At 45.2% G+C, this 16,201-nt stretch overlaps 1 protein-coding gene across 1 annotated transcript in view; it reads left to right on the top strand.

Moving 5' to 3' along the window:
• Positions 1–6,435: 6,435 nt before the first annotated feature.
• Positions 6,436–16,201, top strand: part of rnf220b (ring finger protein 220b) — a 54,698-nt gene continuing 44,932 nt past the window's right edge. Inside the window, exons 1-2 of the mRNA XM_042708999.1 lie at positions 6,436–7,498; positions 8,935–9,723. Coding sequence (XP_042564933.1) covers positions 9,081–9,723 — 643 coding nt within the window. The 5' untranslated portion in view covers positions 6,436–7,498; positions 8,935–9,080. The remainder of the gene's footprint in view (positions 7,499–8,934; positions 9,724–16,201) is intronic.

The following is a 16,201-nucleotide window of genomic DNA, read 5'->3' as shown; positions in this document are numbered from 1 at the left end:
AAGTGCCATAGCCTATTGATCTGTTGGAGACGAGGCAGCACACAAACCAGGGCTGGGAGACCTCAGCCAGGCACTGTGACACCAGAGAGGGTGGAAGTGTGACAGGGAAGGTGTCACCAGTGACAAACATCAGGCTCATCACAGTATGCTCGCACAAGCACACGTTCACACAATCACGATCACCTCTCTTGGTCAGTCTGATGCACGTCCATGCGATATAAATATGATATATATGATGTAGATGTGTACGGTTAAGTAAATGGTGGTTACCCTCACCATCACTACTTCATGCCGTACCACATCAAGCTCTACAAATATTTGCCAAGTCGCCACGGGATACCAGACATTCTAGCTGTTTGGAGACAAGCATCACAGGGAGAATGATTCAGAACTCACTCTTGCGACCGAAAAAAAGGCTAAAAACAACAGACTCCTTGGCAGCTGTTAGCTATGAGAGACTCCAGTCCTGTGTGAACGCGAACTTCCAAACTGCTCTGCTCTTGCCTTGACCCTGTGATCGAAAAACATTCTTTCAGCGGCAACAACAGAGAGAGAGAGAGAGAGAGCGAGAGCGAGAGAGAGAAAGAGAAAAAAAGAGAGAGAGAGAAAACATCGTACTCTACCAAAAGAGGAACCACTGAACATAAAACTATCTGGACACCACAATGCGTCCTTTTCTCTGCCTGTGATTGAATCAGCCGACACAATCGGCTTGGCCAGAGATGGCCCCTGGACAGTGGCTTCTGTTCGGCTCTCCCCATGTCTCGTCGTTTCACCACCTCCTCCACCTCCTCCCCCAAAAGGGTGTAATCAGCGTGAACTGAAGCACGGCGAAAAAAACATTTAAGTGAAGTAATGAAAGGGGATTGGGGAACCACTGAAGAATAACATTGGGGCTGCTTTGCCGCCGTCAAATCGCATCAGACTCCCGGTAATAGATTCTCCACCAGACACTCAATTCCATTCAAAGGAGAGCCCTCTTTATCCCACCGCATCAAATATTTAAACACTCGTATTAGAGGCAGTGTCAAGCTTCCTGGCCAGCACGTCACGGCGCCAATACCTCCACATCTTTTTTTTCTCTGCACTTTCTTCTCCTCTTGTTTGAAGTCAGTGCACCTCACACCTACAAGTAGACCCACATTTTAGTTTTTCTTAGTCTTTTCTCAGTTTTTTTGTTCTCTCTCTCTTTCTCTCTCTCTCTCTCTCTCTCTCTCTCTCCCAAGACATAAAATATTAGAGGGGTCTTGTGTAGTTCAATCTTTGTGGCTGGCTGGCCTTTTCAATTTGATGTGGGTGGGCTTAAAGTTCTCCTGGGAAAGAAAGGGGGCAAAAGTTAGGGCTAGAGAGAGAACAGAAAGTAAGAGAAGTGACAGAGCACTTGGCCAATTCTGGACTGATGCAGCCTAGCTTGTCAAATCTGTGGCTTCTAAATGAATTGGCATATCTGTTCTGCGCGTGGAGATATGTCTAGCGCCATGCTTGGCTGGTGTCGGATTACACTGTCTGTTAGTGATGGGCATCTACAGACCACAAGCAAAAAGCAGTGTTTAACACCTCTCTCCCCTTTCTCCTCCGTTATGGGCCACTCTCCATTTCTCTGTCGTTTTCTTATTCTCCTCTTCTCTCTACCTCCACCTCCTCCCTCCCTCCCTCCCTCCCTCTCTTCCTCCTCTATATCTCACCCCCCTCCTGTGCTCTGTGTCTTCCAACACACTCAAACAGGGCCCCATTAGTTTAGCGGGCACTGCTGTATGAAAGCCTGTGGTTGGTGGCTAATGCTGTTCCTATTCTCACTGGTCTGTGACAGGCCCCCGGTAATGCCGTTCCTGTCTAAATGGAGGGAGCCTTTCCATTAAGGGCCGGGCAGGCGCTGACACCTAACTGAGCCTTCCACTGCACTCGAGCACTGATTAGTGGCTGGAAATGAGTTGGCGCGAGCTGTGCAGGAGCCTGACAAGAGTCTGGCCTCAGGAGCCGGAGGACAGGATGGGCTGGCCTGGGCTGGCTCCTCGGCAGCAGAGAGAAATGTCTGTCAGTGTGTGTGTGTGTGTGTGTGTGTGTGTGTGTGTGTGTGTGTGTGTGTGTATGAGAGAAACAGAGAAAAAGAGAGTAAAAGAGAGTATCTGGAGCGAGGTGATTTTGCCAAAGAATTAGTTGTCTGTAAAAGATATGCATCCAAATATATTTTGAATGGAGACCGCAGCTGCAGCCATTCCTTATCCTAACCTTGTTTCTCACCGTGCTTTGGAAGCATATAGTGGCTCACTACACACAGAGCAACTTAACAAAGAGAGAAAGGAAACAAAGAGCTAATGTGGATTGTTGTTATTAAATGTAGACCAGAGGAAAGCCACAGCAGAGACAGAGACTTTTATGTCAGTGAAGTCTATTGCCGTCTACTGACGTTTTCCCCTGTGACTATTCCGCTTTGAGACAGCCTTACCCCGACCGCTTTCAGCCCAAACCTAACATCTCTCATACATATATTACCCATCCTCCTCATTACGCCGGATCATTCCGGAATTAGATTCCAGCCCTCCAATATTGGCTGCAAGAGCAGGCTGCTTTGTGCTGTAGTCAAAGGTTAAAATACCAATCAAGGTAGCGCGGACGATGGAGCTAGACATTTTAATATTCGCTTAGCCGGTAATTGTAAAGGGAGGTAATATCTCCTCCCTCGTACCATTATCCCAAAGGCAACATGTGTTAACAGGCCAGCCGAGCCGAAGAGCGGTGATCATTTATGGAGCTCCGGATAAGAGGGGGAAGAGAGAGAAGTCAAGAGGAGAGAGCTGCTCCTGAAACTGTCCAGAGGAGGGACAACAGGGAAGATATACAGATGACAGGGAAGACGATATAATTGCACCTTACAGAGATTGTTGTTTATATCTGTTGTTGTTGTTGTTGTTGTTGTTCAATCTGTCTCAGAGAGATCTAGCATTCTTAAGAATATCATATTATGGTAGTGATCTGAATATGTACACCAATAGTGTACAGACTCTTGTCTAGAAAAAGTCAAAATGTCACTCACCAATAGAAACATACACAATGAATTATGAATGAGGCAATTCTACATGACTAATGCATTAAAATGCAATAAAAACAGAAATGAAAAAAATTGGGTGAATAAATATATATATATAGACTACGTATGGTTCTTAAGTCCCACAAAACTAGAACATATTTGTCATGGCACTCGCAGTCGTTTTATTTTGATTGCACTGCACCCCACTTTGGATAAAAGGGTCTGCTAAATGACTACATGCAAATGGAACTGAATGTGCAGGGCTGCTAGGCTAGCATCTTATGATCTTCAAAGAGAGGTTGTTGTCTCAAGATCATCATCATCATTGTAAGAGCATCTCCTTACTGCAGGGGTAGAGACTCCCCCCCCCACCCCCCCAAGAAATAACACACACACACACAGCCCTGAGGGCCTTCACAGTGACCCCCCCTCACCCCTCCCTCTCCCCTTGATAGACATGGCAGAGTACAGGCTAATCACTGGTGACACGGCACGGAGGGCAGAGGCCTGTTTGCAGTCAGCGGTGCGTTTGTTGGTAATTATTTTGAGAGTGTCACGTCAATGTCAGCCTCCTGGCTTGGGGAGACAGGGTGACAGAGGGAGGGAGGGAGGGAGGGAGGGAGGGAAGGAGAGAGGGAAGGAGGGAGGGAGGGAAGGAGAGAGGGAGACTGGGATAGGAGGGGTGGGTTGGGGGGTGTGCTGCCTGTCATTACTCCTCACTGTTAGCCACTTCGCTGTCTGCGGAGGGAGTGAAGGAGAGAGGGAGGGGGGTGGGAGACGGACAGGGGCAGAGAAAATATAAGGGAATGTCTTTGGCTTTCAGTTGTTTATCCGTCTGTTTTCCATACTCCCCTTGCGTCGCCTCCTCGCCTCATAGAAACGCAGAGCCTTGTTTACACACATCGTTTTGAACCAACATTAGCTAACCGTGCAGTGTGGTGGGTAAACAAAAAATGGTCTCAGCACGCTCGGTGTTGATAGTTTAATGACCGCTTGGGTTTGTGGGCAGGCTTGGCGAGCTGAATGATGTGAGTATGTAAACAGGACTGGGCTGAAGTGAAAGACCAGCATCGACCAGAGTCTGGCTGAGACAGGAGCAGAGAGCCAGGCAGGCTGTGTCGTGTTTTAACCCTTGCACACTCTCACAGAAGAGGCACCAGGACTCCGGGGAGGAAGCGATCAATGATGGAGACCCTAATGCGTCTCTCTGTATTACTTGTCACATTCGAGCTGGCTGGTCTGTAAGATGACACACACATTATGTGTGTGTGTGTGTGCGTGTTAGGTGGTAAAGAGAAACTGAGCTAAGCTGTCTGCCTTTTAGTCTCTCCTTGTCTCAGTTCCTCTCCCCTGTTCACGTTCTTTCACCTTCAGAGGCTGTTTTTTTCTGCTCATTTTAATAGTCATTAATGTTTTTGTTTGTCAAAGTTTAAGGAAGAACTAACTTCTTCCCAACTAAGTTTACAACAGGACTTCACCTATGAAGCATAATTTCAGCATTAATCTACGGTACTTAAAGCCGTTTCCCAGAAATGTGAAACGAGGATGCTAAACATTTTACAATGGAGATATGCTGTTGTGTATTACTCCATTATCAAAACAGAAAGATCAGCAATTAAACTCGAATTATGTCTAATCACTCTTTAACAGTATACAAAGTAATTAAGTTTTCATGCTTTGGAAATGAATCTTAGTGTGAGATGAAACTTTTGATTTGAAAGTATGCCTTCCAGCCTGTGACTACTTACTTTAGGTTTCAGCTTGAGCTTGCAATAATCAAGTCAGTAAGTTAAAAGACTGAGTTAATAGTGCCTGGCATCATAATAAGCCAAGTAAGCACTTGGATAGCTAATATTAAATTGTTATTTAATTAGTGTTGTCCTGGGCTTACATTACAATATATGAGGACAGAAAGTACAGCTTTAATTTACTTTAGAGCCATACCACTACATGCACAATATTTTCAAATCTTTCATCTTTAGGTTTTACTTTGTTAAATGACTAAATCCTCACCCAGCAACAATAACATTTAAGAGCAGAAGTGTAGTTGCAAATACCACAGCTGTGGGGAAGTCAAGTCATGCAAACAGAAGATGATTCAGACAGAATGGGGCATAGAGGTTGACATATCGTAGACATCACAGCAAATTAGCATCACACACACACACACACACACACGCACACGCACACGCACACACACACACACGCACACACATGTACACACTCAGACAAGGACTGGTACACTTGTAATTAGGAAGCTGGCCAGTCCATGTACCTTGGAGTGTCGAATCATTCATTCTGGAACTAGAATCCATGGGAGAGTATGTGCCCAAAGATTCTGTTTAGAAGCTCAACGTGAGCAAGCTAAAGGTGCTGTGAATGTTAGCCCACAGGAACTATTTCGACTGATACACATTCAGAATAACCTGAGATGACTTGCTTATCTACACTGTACTGTATCTGTAGATTTGAGGATCATTATTTCCCATAAACTGGTTTTGTGTGGATACAGTAAAGATTAGCAGTATAGTATAGTGTAGTGTAGTGTAGTATAGTATAGTAAAGGGGATTTTGTGTAGTAGTAGTAGGAGTAGAACTAGAAGTATAGTAATGTAGATTTTTGGATTTGCTGATCAATTTCAATGGAGCATCATTGCCTCCTGTGATCACTGTAATCATTCACAAACTATTCTTGCCTTTTTTCAATAATGTTCCAAGCTTTAAAAAAATGAATAAAAACACATCCATGCACACCCGTGCACATTGACACACACACACACACACACACACACACACACACACACACACACACACACACACACACACACACACACACACACACACACACACACACACACACACACAGACACACACAGAGAGAGACAAACGTACACACACACACAAACACAAAGAAATATCCTTGTCCTTTAGATGGCCATCATATACTTAAGCTTGTCAGTTAAACAGAAATGAAGTGTCACATTACATTACCAACGAATAGTATCTCCACTAGTTCAAGGGAGTAAGGAATTATTTCAATTTGATTATTTCAAAATGCTCTAGGGAGGAAAAATAATTATATCCACAAATCAAGAATATTTTTTAATATTCAGATAATGTCAGCGTGAAATGTGGGGCAGCACATGCATAATTAAATAATGGCTGTTGTTTTACAGTGGGCTCTTTACTTTTATGGCAAATGAATAAAAAAACATTTGACAGGAATGTCTAGGATTTGTAATTATTCAGTTGATGTACATAATATCATTATTGTATACATTTGATTGCAAAATAAAGTAAGGCCAATGCTTTCTGGGAAAAAGTAAAATGACACATTTAGCAGGTAGAGCACATCCTCAGTTATCAACTAAACTAACTCAGTGAATCTCCAGCTACTAAAAGCAAGACAAAATTGATATACTGTAATATAGGCCTATAGATTTTTCACATGTGTGCTTTTCCTAAAATAATGAAACAAATATTCCATAATCTTTAAATATGAGAGATATCTTGAATAGGAAAATATTAATCGTTTTAAATAATGACATTTAACGTGATTAAATGAGCCCAAGACACACTTGCTTGTAGATCTATTACTGCTTGAGAAAAAAGATGTTCCTTTGTTACCTTTGGTCATTCTCTGTTGTTCCAGTGGACCAACAGGTGTAATGTGTTTCACATCCAGCAGGTGGACGCTAGTACTACACGGTAACCTGAGGGAAACCTTAGCGGTCTAACTTCAGTGTGAGTTGTGGAAAAGTCCTGGGCCACAAGTTTTACCAGGCTTTTCCAGGCATATTTCTGAGCCAAAAAAAAGCAAGACAATATCCATGTAAATCTCGGTGTGGTTGTTACCCTCATTAGGATTTTAAAGCAAAAAAAAAAAAAAAAAACGAAAGACGAGTTTAGACTGTCAGTTCCGTCATCTTTCTCAATTTAAGACTCACACAACACGTCAATTATACACGAAAGAAAAAAAAGCTTGACAACGTGAGGTGAAGAGATGACCATGACCAATATTCAACATCTTACTGTGATACAGACGTAGCCTAACCCACCAGGAGATAATTAATTCACTGTTCTCAAGGCGGCTCGACTGCTCCCAAGGGGCAGAGACAGCGAAGACGACGGTGGAGGAAAGAGGAAGAGCGAGAGGGAATGTCATTCACTGAGAGGACCAACGTTGAGCGGTAGCACTTCTCCGTTATCAGCCAACCCCGCAGCAGTTGCTTCGCGCAAGACAAGACGCAAGTGTAGCCTACATATGTGCGATGAAAGGCTAAGTTTTTTACATTTTGCGATTTCATCACTTTGGAGCAAAGGTGAATTACCGATCTGTAGCAGCAAGCCAACTGTCACTCATTCTGTGCTCAAGGTCTCCTACCATCTCGGACAGTCCTCAACGGTTCGTTTGGAGGTTAAGGAACGGAAGACGTCTCAAATTGCGGGAAGGACCCCTGTCATCATCCCGTGAGTAGGGTTCTAAAATCATTGCTATGATTGTATTTTTTCTGTTGTTGTGAATACAGTTATTTCAAAAGAGCTATTGCATTTCTAGTCGTCTGTAGTCCATGGCCAGAGATTATTTTCTTTTACCCTGCAAGTTCATGTCGTGAACACGCTTGGTGTATCAACAGCAAGCAAGTTGTTCTGAAGTTTCAATTCCTATAAACTATAGGACTAGACTCTGCCTAGCCAAAATAAAATATCCGCTCCAATGCAAAAGTGACTTCACGGCAGCAGTTGATAACATGATTAGTTTATGAATAACCTAAATATGAGAGTTCTGTGGACAACAAACTTGGAACGATAGCTGAATACATATGATTTCTTCAGCACAATGTACTGAACTGAATAGTGGTATTGCATTTCTTTTCACAAAGATAAAAAAAAAGACATAGGACACTGAAAAACCTCTTTAAAAGTTTATCTTAAAATAGTATAATTTGAACCCATTCAGATATTTAGAGGTATGCTCATTCAGAATTATGAATATTTATGTTTTAATGCATGTCTTACGTTGTGCGTATCATTATTTAACATCTGTCGCTGGATATTAAACAAATCGTATGCGCACAATAACAGTACAATTATTTTTTGTTGAATTCGTTCAGGCTTTTGTACGATTTTGTGCGTTTAACTCGTATGTATTTTTTATTATTATAATTGAAATAAAAACTATAAAAACTTTATGAGTCTGTTTCCTACATAAATAATTTATCGCACATACTGCCATTGGTTTTATATAATCCAGTCAACAGGTGAAAGATAAATTAGGACACAAGAACGGCAAATAAATGATTTGATAAAGTTGCATGTGTTTGCTCCCCCTATCCCCGTGATGGTAAAGTTTGATACTCATTCTTAAAGTTTTAATATATTTGTAATTGTGATATATAATGCGAGACACCTCTGTTCTCAAACACTGGCAATCAGTTCTGTAGAGTCTCGCAGTTCGACACCCCTTACAAAAGCTCCTCCATCGGTGACCATTGACGCGCGTAATTGACATAAAATGCCTTCGGAGGGCAAGCCTTTCACATGGCCAATTTCCGTGTTGAACAAGAGCAGGGTACAAACCTTTCAATTGGTGAAGGTATTTTTTTTACTTTATCTTATGGATTTTAATTTTCCAAATAAAGGCGAGTTGGTTATAAAAATGCCTTATTAACTGACCATTCAGTGGAATTCGTAGCGACTTGAATACCTGGGACGGTGAGAATTTTTAACAGTTGCTGTGGGACAACTATTCACATAGTTGTTTGAAATGTGCACGAATACAATTGCAAATTAATTTACATTTTATTAACAGTTTAGGTTTTAACTACTGTATATGTGTCTTGTATCCAAATCCAAGGATAAATATTGTTTGTTTGTTTTGTGTTCTTGTTTCCTGATAAAAGCAGCTTTCCTGGATGTGCTTGTTTGAGCTTGATTTTCTGGATTTGAGGACTTTGCAGTGACAGACAGACAGACGTGGATCCGAGCGCTGGCGTCTCAATCTCCTTCTCCCTCTCTACCCTGCCCACGGAGCTGGGCCCTGCGCATCCAGATGGACCTCCATCGGGCCCCCTTCAAAATGGATAGCCCCTCGTACCTGCCCAACCCCCTGGCATCCCCCACCCTCATGGTCCTGGCCTCCACAGCCGAAGCTGGCCGCGACGCCAGCATCCCCTGCCAGCCTCCACGCTCCTTCGGAGTGCCCATGTCCATGGAGAAGGACGCGCACCTCCCCTTCAGCGGAGGCGCCTACACCTTCACCTCCATGTACCACCGGCAGGGGGCCATGCCCGGAGGCTTCCACGGCCGAGACTTCCCAGCCTCTCTGCTTCACCTCCACCCCCAGTTTGCCCCTCCGAACTTGGACTGCTCTCCCCTGGGGATGCTCAGCCACAGTGGGGTGGGGGCCTTCCGACCCTTCTCCTCTCCACTGGAGGAGCGTGACAGTGGCTCCTACCATTCCGCCTTCACCCCCGCCAAGCGTCTCAAGGCCTGCCTGGAGCCCGAGGCCTCGTCCCACCTGCGGTACACCGACTCCGAGGGGAAGGAGTACGACTTTGCCAGCGCTCACATCCCCTCGAGCTCTCCGGGCGCCAGGCAACCTGCCGAGGATGCTGTGAAGAAGCTGTACTCCGTGTCGGGCCTCCCGTCTGACGGAGAGGCCTTGTCTGGCCCAGAGGAGCGAAAGGAGCTGTGTGAGTGTTCACCCTTATGCCCCTCAACCACAACCAACACTCTTTTACATGCTTCCCCTCACGGCTCATAGTTAGTGGCAGCTTACAGTTATATTATCTGTGCAGTTTTTCATGTAGTGTCATCTAGTTTCCAAATAACTCATGGCTTAACATTATATATCTTTAACCCTTTTATATCTTCAACATTACATATTACATTATAAGCATACGTTGTTTAGAGAAGTAGCTCTTCTATGAAACTCTTTGGTGTTAGAAAACAGCATCTGTTTTTTTTTATAAAAAAAAAAATCAGGAAAAAAAGAAATTCATATATTTATTCTATATTTACCTCATGATGATGTTCAGAAATTACTAAATGAATACAAGCACAGTGCCATTACAGTAACCACCAACAATGAGAGGCCCTTTCAGGCAATGTCTATTACTCTAATACTGGCCCAGATGATTTATCTGTGAGTGAGTGGACAACTGACGAAAGTGAGAGACAGCGAGCATGTGCTACCTTTATAGGATGTTGCATGTGTGTGTGTGTATGCGTGCACGAGTCTTTGTGTGTGTGTGTGCACAAGCCTGTGTGTGTGTGTGTGTGTGTATGTGTGCATGAGTCTTTGTGTGTGTGTGTGTGTGTGTGTGTGTGTGCTCAGGCCTGTGCGTGTGTGTGTCTGTGTGTGTTCTTGCTTATCTAGTTGCAGGGTCTAGATAATGGGTCTGTGTGTGTACAACAAGCAGTACAGAGGCACCGGGTGAGAGTCCCAATGTGCCAGCGTGTCCTTTTCGTTCATGTGATGATGTCGTACAAAAGGGACAGCATATCTGCCACGTCTGATATCTCACCTGTCTCATCTCCGTTCATTTAATCCCATTTAATTTCTCTCAGTACATGCCACAGTGGCACACACACACCGTAACCCTACCGACACGTGTCTGTGCGTGGACCCAGCGTTGAGGCGAGGGAGCCGGGCTGACAAAGAGGCAGAAGTGAGATGCTCCCCCTAAACTTTCTCAGCCTGAGAGACAAGCCATCAGTGATAACGAGCAGAGCGGAGAGAAGGCGGCTCCTGACGAGACAGAAGAAGGGAGGGAGGGAGGGAGCGTGACACCTCCAGCTCAATATCGCCCCCATGCCAGCTGTCGCCTTTGTTGACAAATGAGCGGGGAAGTGTCAGGCAGAGCGGCAGGCAGGCAGGCAGGCAGGCAGGAAGGCGGGCGGAGAGAGAGACGCGGAGCATCGGAGGCTCATTATGCCGGCGTGTAATTGGCCGACGGTGTGGGGGCCGGGGCTTCAGGAAGTGGGACGGGGTGGGAAACTGACGCACCTAGCGTTCAGGTGGGGTGGTGGGTCAGGAGGGGTGTGTGAAAGGGTTCAGGTGTGTTTGAGGAGGTGGTGTGTGTGTGTGTGTGTGTGGGGGGGGTGCATCAAAACACCTTAAGGGTACAAAGGAGAGAGCCTGCGACATGAAAGCCACTACAGAGAGGCCTGTATGCTGCGGGGGATCAGAGGAGGGCAGTCATCACTAAGGAAATATAATGACTGACAGAGTATGAGGTGACAGAGAGCGGGAGGAAGGAGAGAGAGAGAGAGCGGGGAAGGAAGGGGGGGGAGGGACGCTTCTTGGGGAAGGCTTTATGCACATCAAGGCTGGCTGGTGCGGGCAAACTTCTCTCTGAAAAAGTTTGCATTGTTTGGCTTAGTTTTGCGTTCGCGATGCAGGCGCATTGCTGCTGATTGACAAACCAGGAGGCAGAGGAAGGAGACGACTCAAGGAGAAAACAAGTTGGGATAAGATCTATACACTTGGGTGTGTTGGTGATGTGCACCTGCTTGTGTGTGTGTGTGTGTTCGTATGTGTGCTTGTCTGTGTGTGTGTGTGTGTGTGTGTGTGTGTGTGCTGTATGTGAGAGAAAGACAAAAAAAGAGAGGGAATGAGAAAGATAGTCAGACAGTGTGGCCATAAGCATGTGCGTATAGGGATTACAGTTGGTACAGAAACATTAAGCAAAGCTCTCACAGTGGAGAATGGCTTCCACAGCTAGCCAAGAGAAAGCTGATTTCGGTTGCTGGAAGCTGCTTTTCCTACTTTATCCAGTTAGATTAGGGAACAGGCCTTTCTGAAGGCTTTTATGCAATTGATCCCTGCAATTTTATAAAGGGAACTTTGGCTGCACTTGGTTGGGCTTCTCACTGTAAATTGACGCCTGAAAACAAAATGCCCCTAATCCTGTCTGCGCCCAAATCTCCTGTGTGCTGCGAGGTATCCTCTCTGCCTGCGTGGCCACAACACAATGCTGGATATTTGTAACCGCACCAACACCACTAAATACACAACAAACCACACCAGAGAAAACTATGTTAGAAGACAAATGTATTTTCTTTCGGGAATCTCAGATGGCTGTAAATTCACATACGGCTCCTCAAGCTAACATAATGGCCCTTCTCTCCATTCCCTCTGGTATTTTTCTGGCCTTTCTGTCCCGACTGACTTAGTTCTGGTAAATATGTTCCCGGAGGTCGTCCGAGCAGTTTATCTGCCTGTATGGGGCCTTTCATGTAACTGTTGGATTGTGTGCATTTGTATTTGTTGATGTGTGCCCTCCGATCTTTGTTTCAAACTGTGAGGTTATTTTCTAAGTTTGTCTTCCAAAATGTTCAAAAGCAGACTAGGCCCCGACAGCTGTTTAAACAGTTTCATTTGCCGTTCTCCAAAGGCAGATGCCTTCGGCCGGTCGAGTCTTGTTTGTTTTCCTTGGGGATGGATTTTAAGCTCTGGGGTTAGGCTACACTGCTAGTGACACTACCACAGAAGTGAGTGGCCCTTCATGCTGTTTGCTGTTCATGCTCAGGACTGGGTTTAGAGTGATAGAATCACTCTCACTCTCTCTTTCTCCTTTCCTGCCTCTCTCTCTCTCTCTCTCCCTTCCATTTCTCTCTCTCCCTTTTCAAATTAGTTTCTCTCTGTGTATTTGCCAAACCAGGTTAGACTTGCATCTTCGTGGATCTCAGGACCTTGTGTTTTCATTCCATTCTGCTCGTGGGACATTTAACTACAGTGTTTCACTATGCAGTCATTTTTACCCTGGCAGCACAAAAAACAAAGCCAACAGCAGTAGCGATATTTCTTCCGTGACACTAATTTAAAAGTGTTTCTTGCGTAATAGTATGACAAGCTGCACGCAAAAGAAAACTGCAACCATGTTTTGTAGATTAGGTGTACGCAGCTGAGCCTGGGGTCTTGAATTAGCCATGGTCTGACCGTGAGCCTTGCTTATCAGAAGGGGCGATTGCATCTGCAGTTGGGGGAATTCTCCAGGATAATCGGATAAAGAGCAGAGAAATCCCACACAGTGAGAGAGAGAGAGAGAGAGAGAGAGAGAGAGAGAGAGCGACGAACCAGAGAACTTCATACACAAGAGGCAGCCACAGCAGATGTGTTCAGTGTTCAAGGGCCAGGTATGGCCTGTTAGACACGCTTTAGAGTTTGTGACCAAGTCCTCACGAAACATCACGCAGGTGCACCTGCCAAGGCGGTGGGGATGGTGAAGTGTATGGAGATTAATACGGAGCCCATGTTGTGTCCACATTTTAGCAGTTTATCATTGTGCTTGTGGGCTTGCTTTGTGGTTTGAGCTGCTCTCGCTAGAACGTCAGGGTCTAATGTGATGTCTAGAGTGAACCAGCAATGGCCAGTCAGATACTAAATCTAGTGCCTTTGTGTAGGCCATGGAGAGGGATTAAAAGAATAACCATATGAACACCTGGGTGAGGGATTTCTGAAGCAATTACTGTAAATGGTAGAGAATTGCATCAAACATCACACTTTGTGCAAAGTAATAGCTATTTATCTTCTGCTTCAGTGATTGCACATCTGACTTCTGGAGATACCCTTTGAAGTTGATGCAGGCATCTCTCCAGCAAAAGCTAAACGGAATTGCAATTTTCTTGCGTCTCCTTGGCTTTTAAAAAAGGCTTTTATTGTATCTTTGATGGTCCCTACGAGGGCGATCACATGGGCGATTTGACATGAAGAAAGATGGGGTCTTGTTTTTGAAGCTGTTTTCTCACACAAAAACAACAGCAGAAGCTGGAGGCCCGGAACATTCCCTCCTCGGTTACATGACAGAGACAGAGTTACCCAACATAGATGCAGCCATCTCAAGGAAGTAGTTCAACAGATTGTTATTTCAGCAGTCAGGATAACATGTGTATATTTTTTTTCACCCATTTAGTTGCCCATTGACACCTAGAAAACACCGTTATAAAAACGCCTCTCTTGAAGACACCTGTAGAACAGTGAAATGATCTCATCCTTTTTTTAAATCTATTTAAAAGTACAACTGGGTATATTCAGGAGAATGTGGGAAATTCAGTTTCTCGCTCTGCCGTCCTTGGAGATGAGGAACATTATTCAGTATATGTGTCACTTTCTCAATGAGCGGGGGTCAAAAACAAAGGAACCGGGATGTCAAACAAACCAGGCTTTGTCTCATCTTTGTGTTCTGGACATCAATGCCTATCTCCCACCTCCAGGCTTAGCAGCGTCCCAGCAGGCCTATCTGGCCCCGCTGATATCATCCAATCATATCAGCCCTCTCGTAAATCGCTGGAGCGACAGCTTTGAGCCAGAGCTGCCTGTCTTGTTTGTCTGCGCTACTGGTGACAGGTTTAAGGCCCTCATTATTTAAGGCCGCCAGTAATTGCGAGGCTGTTAGCATACGTATATGCGTGACATTTATCCTGAGAGAGGTAGTGTTAGCGTTCGGGATGTGGGGGTTGATGGAGGGTGTGCAACATGCGAGACATACAACCTCTCTCTTGGAACAATAGCTGCTGGTACAATGGGGCAAGATGAAACTTAGGTGTAATTTGGCTACGGATGTCCCCCTGTGCCCTGGCTGGCTAATTATGGGTGTTTAGTATGGAAGATAAGCCAACAGCCTTGAATGTAATCAGTGGACAAACAGAGGTAGTGGTCTGGGAAAACAGTAGCTGTCTTAGAAGGGAACTGACTCTGGAACAGTTTACAACAGATGAAGGATCAGAGCCTTAACGGAAAGAGCTGCTGTGAGGGATGTTTGATGTGTTGATCATTTGCTGCATTTTCAAATGTAAACATTCGTCATTTACCCAAAAAAGATTGTGTGACGTTTACATTTGGGTTGTTTGGGGTGAATGCTATTCATTTCACCCTTAGCTAAAAATGTCTGTCTGTGGTCATCTGTAGGTCATTAACCACCTCTAAGTGCCTGGCCAGTAAAGCAGGCCCATTGTGCCAACAGCACTTAACCGTCTCCTTGGAGATGCTCTCTCCGTGGTGGTGACTGATAGGACCTGGTGTCAGGCCTAATTAGGGGGGCCTGTAAGGGACAAAAAGAGATGTGTGTGGTGGGGGAAGAGTCAGGCAGACGCTATTAATCCCTTCTCATTATGAAAGCAACAGGCTGCCTGTGTTTCACAGTCACCCACCGAGGGACGGTGACCACCATAAATCACAAGCTGTGTGTGTCCGACAGCCTGCACTAGCCGCCACAGATCTGGCCATTGATCTCCCGAGCGTTGCTCTCATCATCCGCGCACATACAGGGAGTTGTGAGGGGCTTTTTCTCCCCACGCCATTGACTTGTCTGTTGGAGAGTCTTTGTAAAAGTCTTTGTAAGCACCTGGTAAGCCAGCAAAGATCAATGTGATCAGTACTGAGGCCTGCGTTTGCATCTCATCTTCTATACCAGTGGTGTGAAGAGGTGAATGCATACCAGACCATACCATGTGTGAGGACAATGCATCTGTTGGTAAACTGGTGGGCCCATGAGTATAGTCTTTATGTCTTTATGATCAGAAAAATCAAACTGGAATGGCACCTTCTTTTTAGATATTCAGTATTGTCAGATTGGTAGAAAATGGCAAGAAATCAGCCTGAAAAGCACATGCACTTTTAGTAACACACACACACACACACACACACACACACACACACACACCACACACACACACACACACACGTGCACACTCACACACTCACACATGCGTGCACCACACACACACACACACACACACACACACACACACAAACACACACACACACACACACACACACACACGTGCCCACTCACACATGCACGCACACACACACACACACACACACACACACACACACACACACACACACACACACACACACACACACACACACACACATACACACACACACACACACAGACAGGGGCATATAGACATTATTCATTGCAGGTTGCTTTGGCAGGGTTATGTGTGTGTAGCGTGTCTGGAGAGGGCTGCGTGTCTTGCTCATCCGTAATGACCGTTTAAACTCACTGTTTGCCCTTCCTGCCCTCTGCGTTTGTCTGAGTGATTTGTAGACTCAGGGGATCAGGAGATGTGCTGTAGCTCTGGAGTCTCCCTCCACACACACACACACACACACACACACACACACACACACACACACACACACACACACACACACGC

This window comes from Clupea harengus, chromosome 10, assembly GCF_900700415.2.
Source record: "Clupea harengus chromosome 10, Ch_v2.0.2, whole genome shotgun sequence".
In the NCBI taxonomy this organism is placed as follows: domain Eukaryota; kingdom Metazoa; phylum Chordata; class Actinopteri; order Clupeiformes; family Clupeidae; genus Clupea; species Clupea harengus.
The sequence above is the reverse complement of the archived record's forward strand: the minus strand, read 5'-3'. Positions and strand labels throughout refer to the sequence as shown.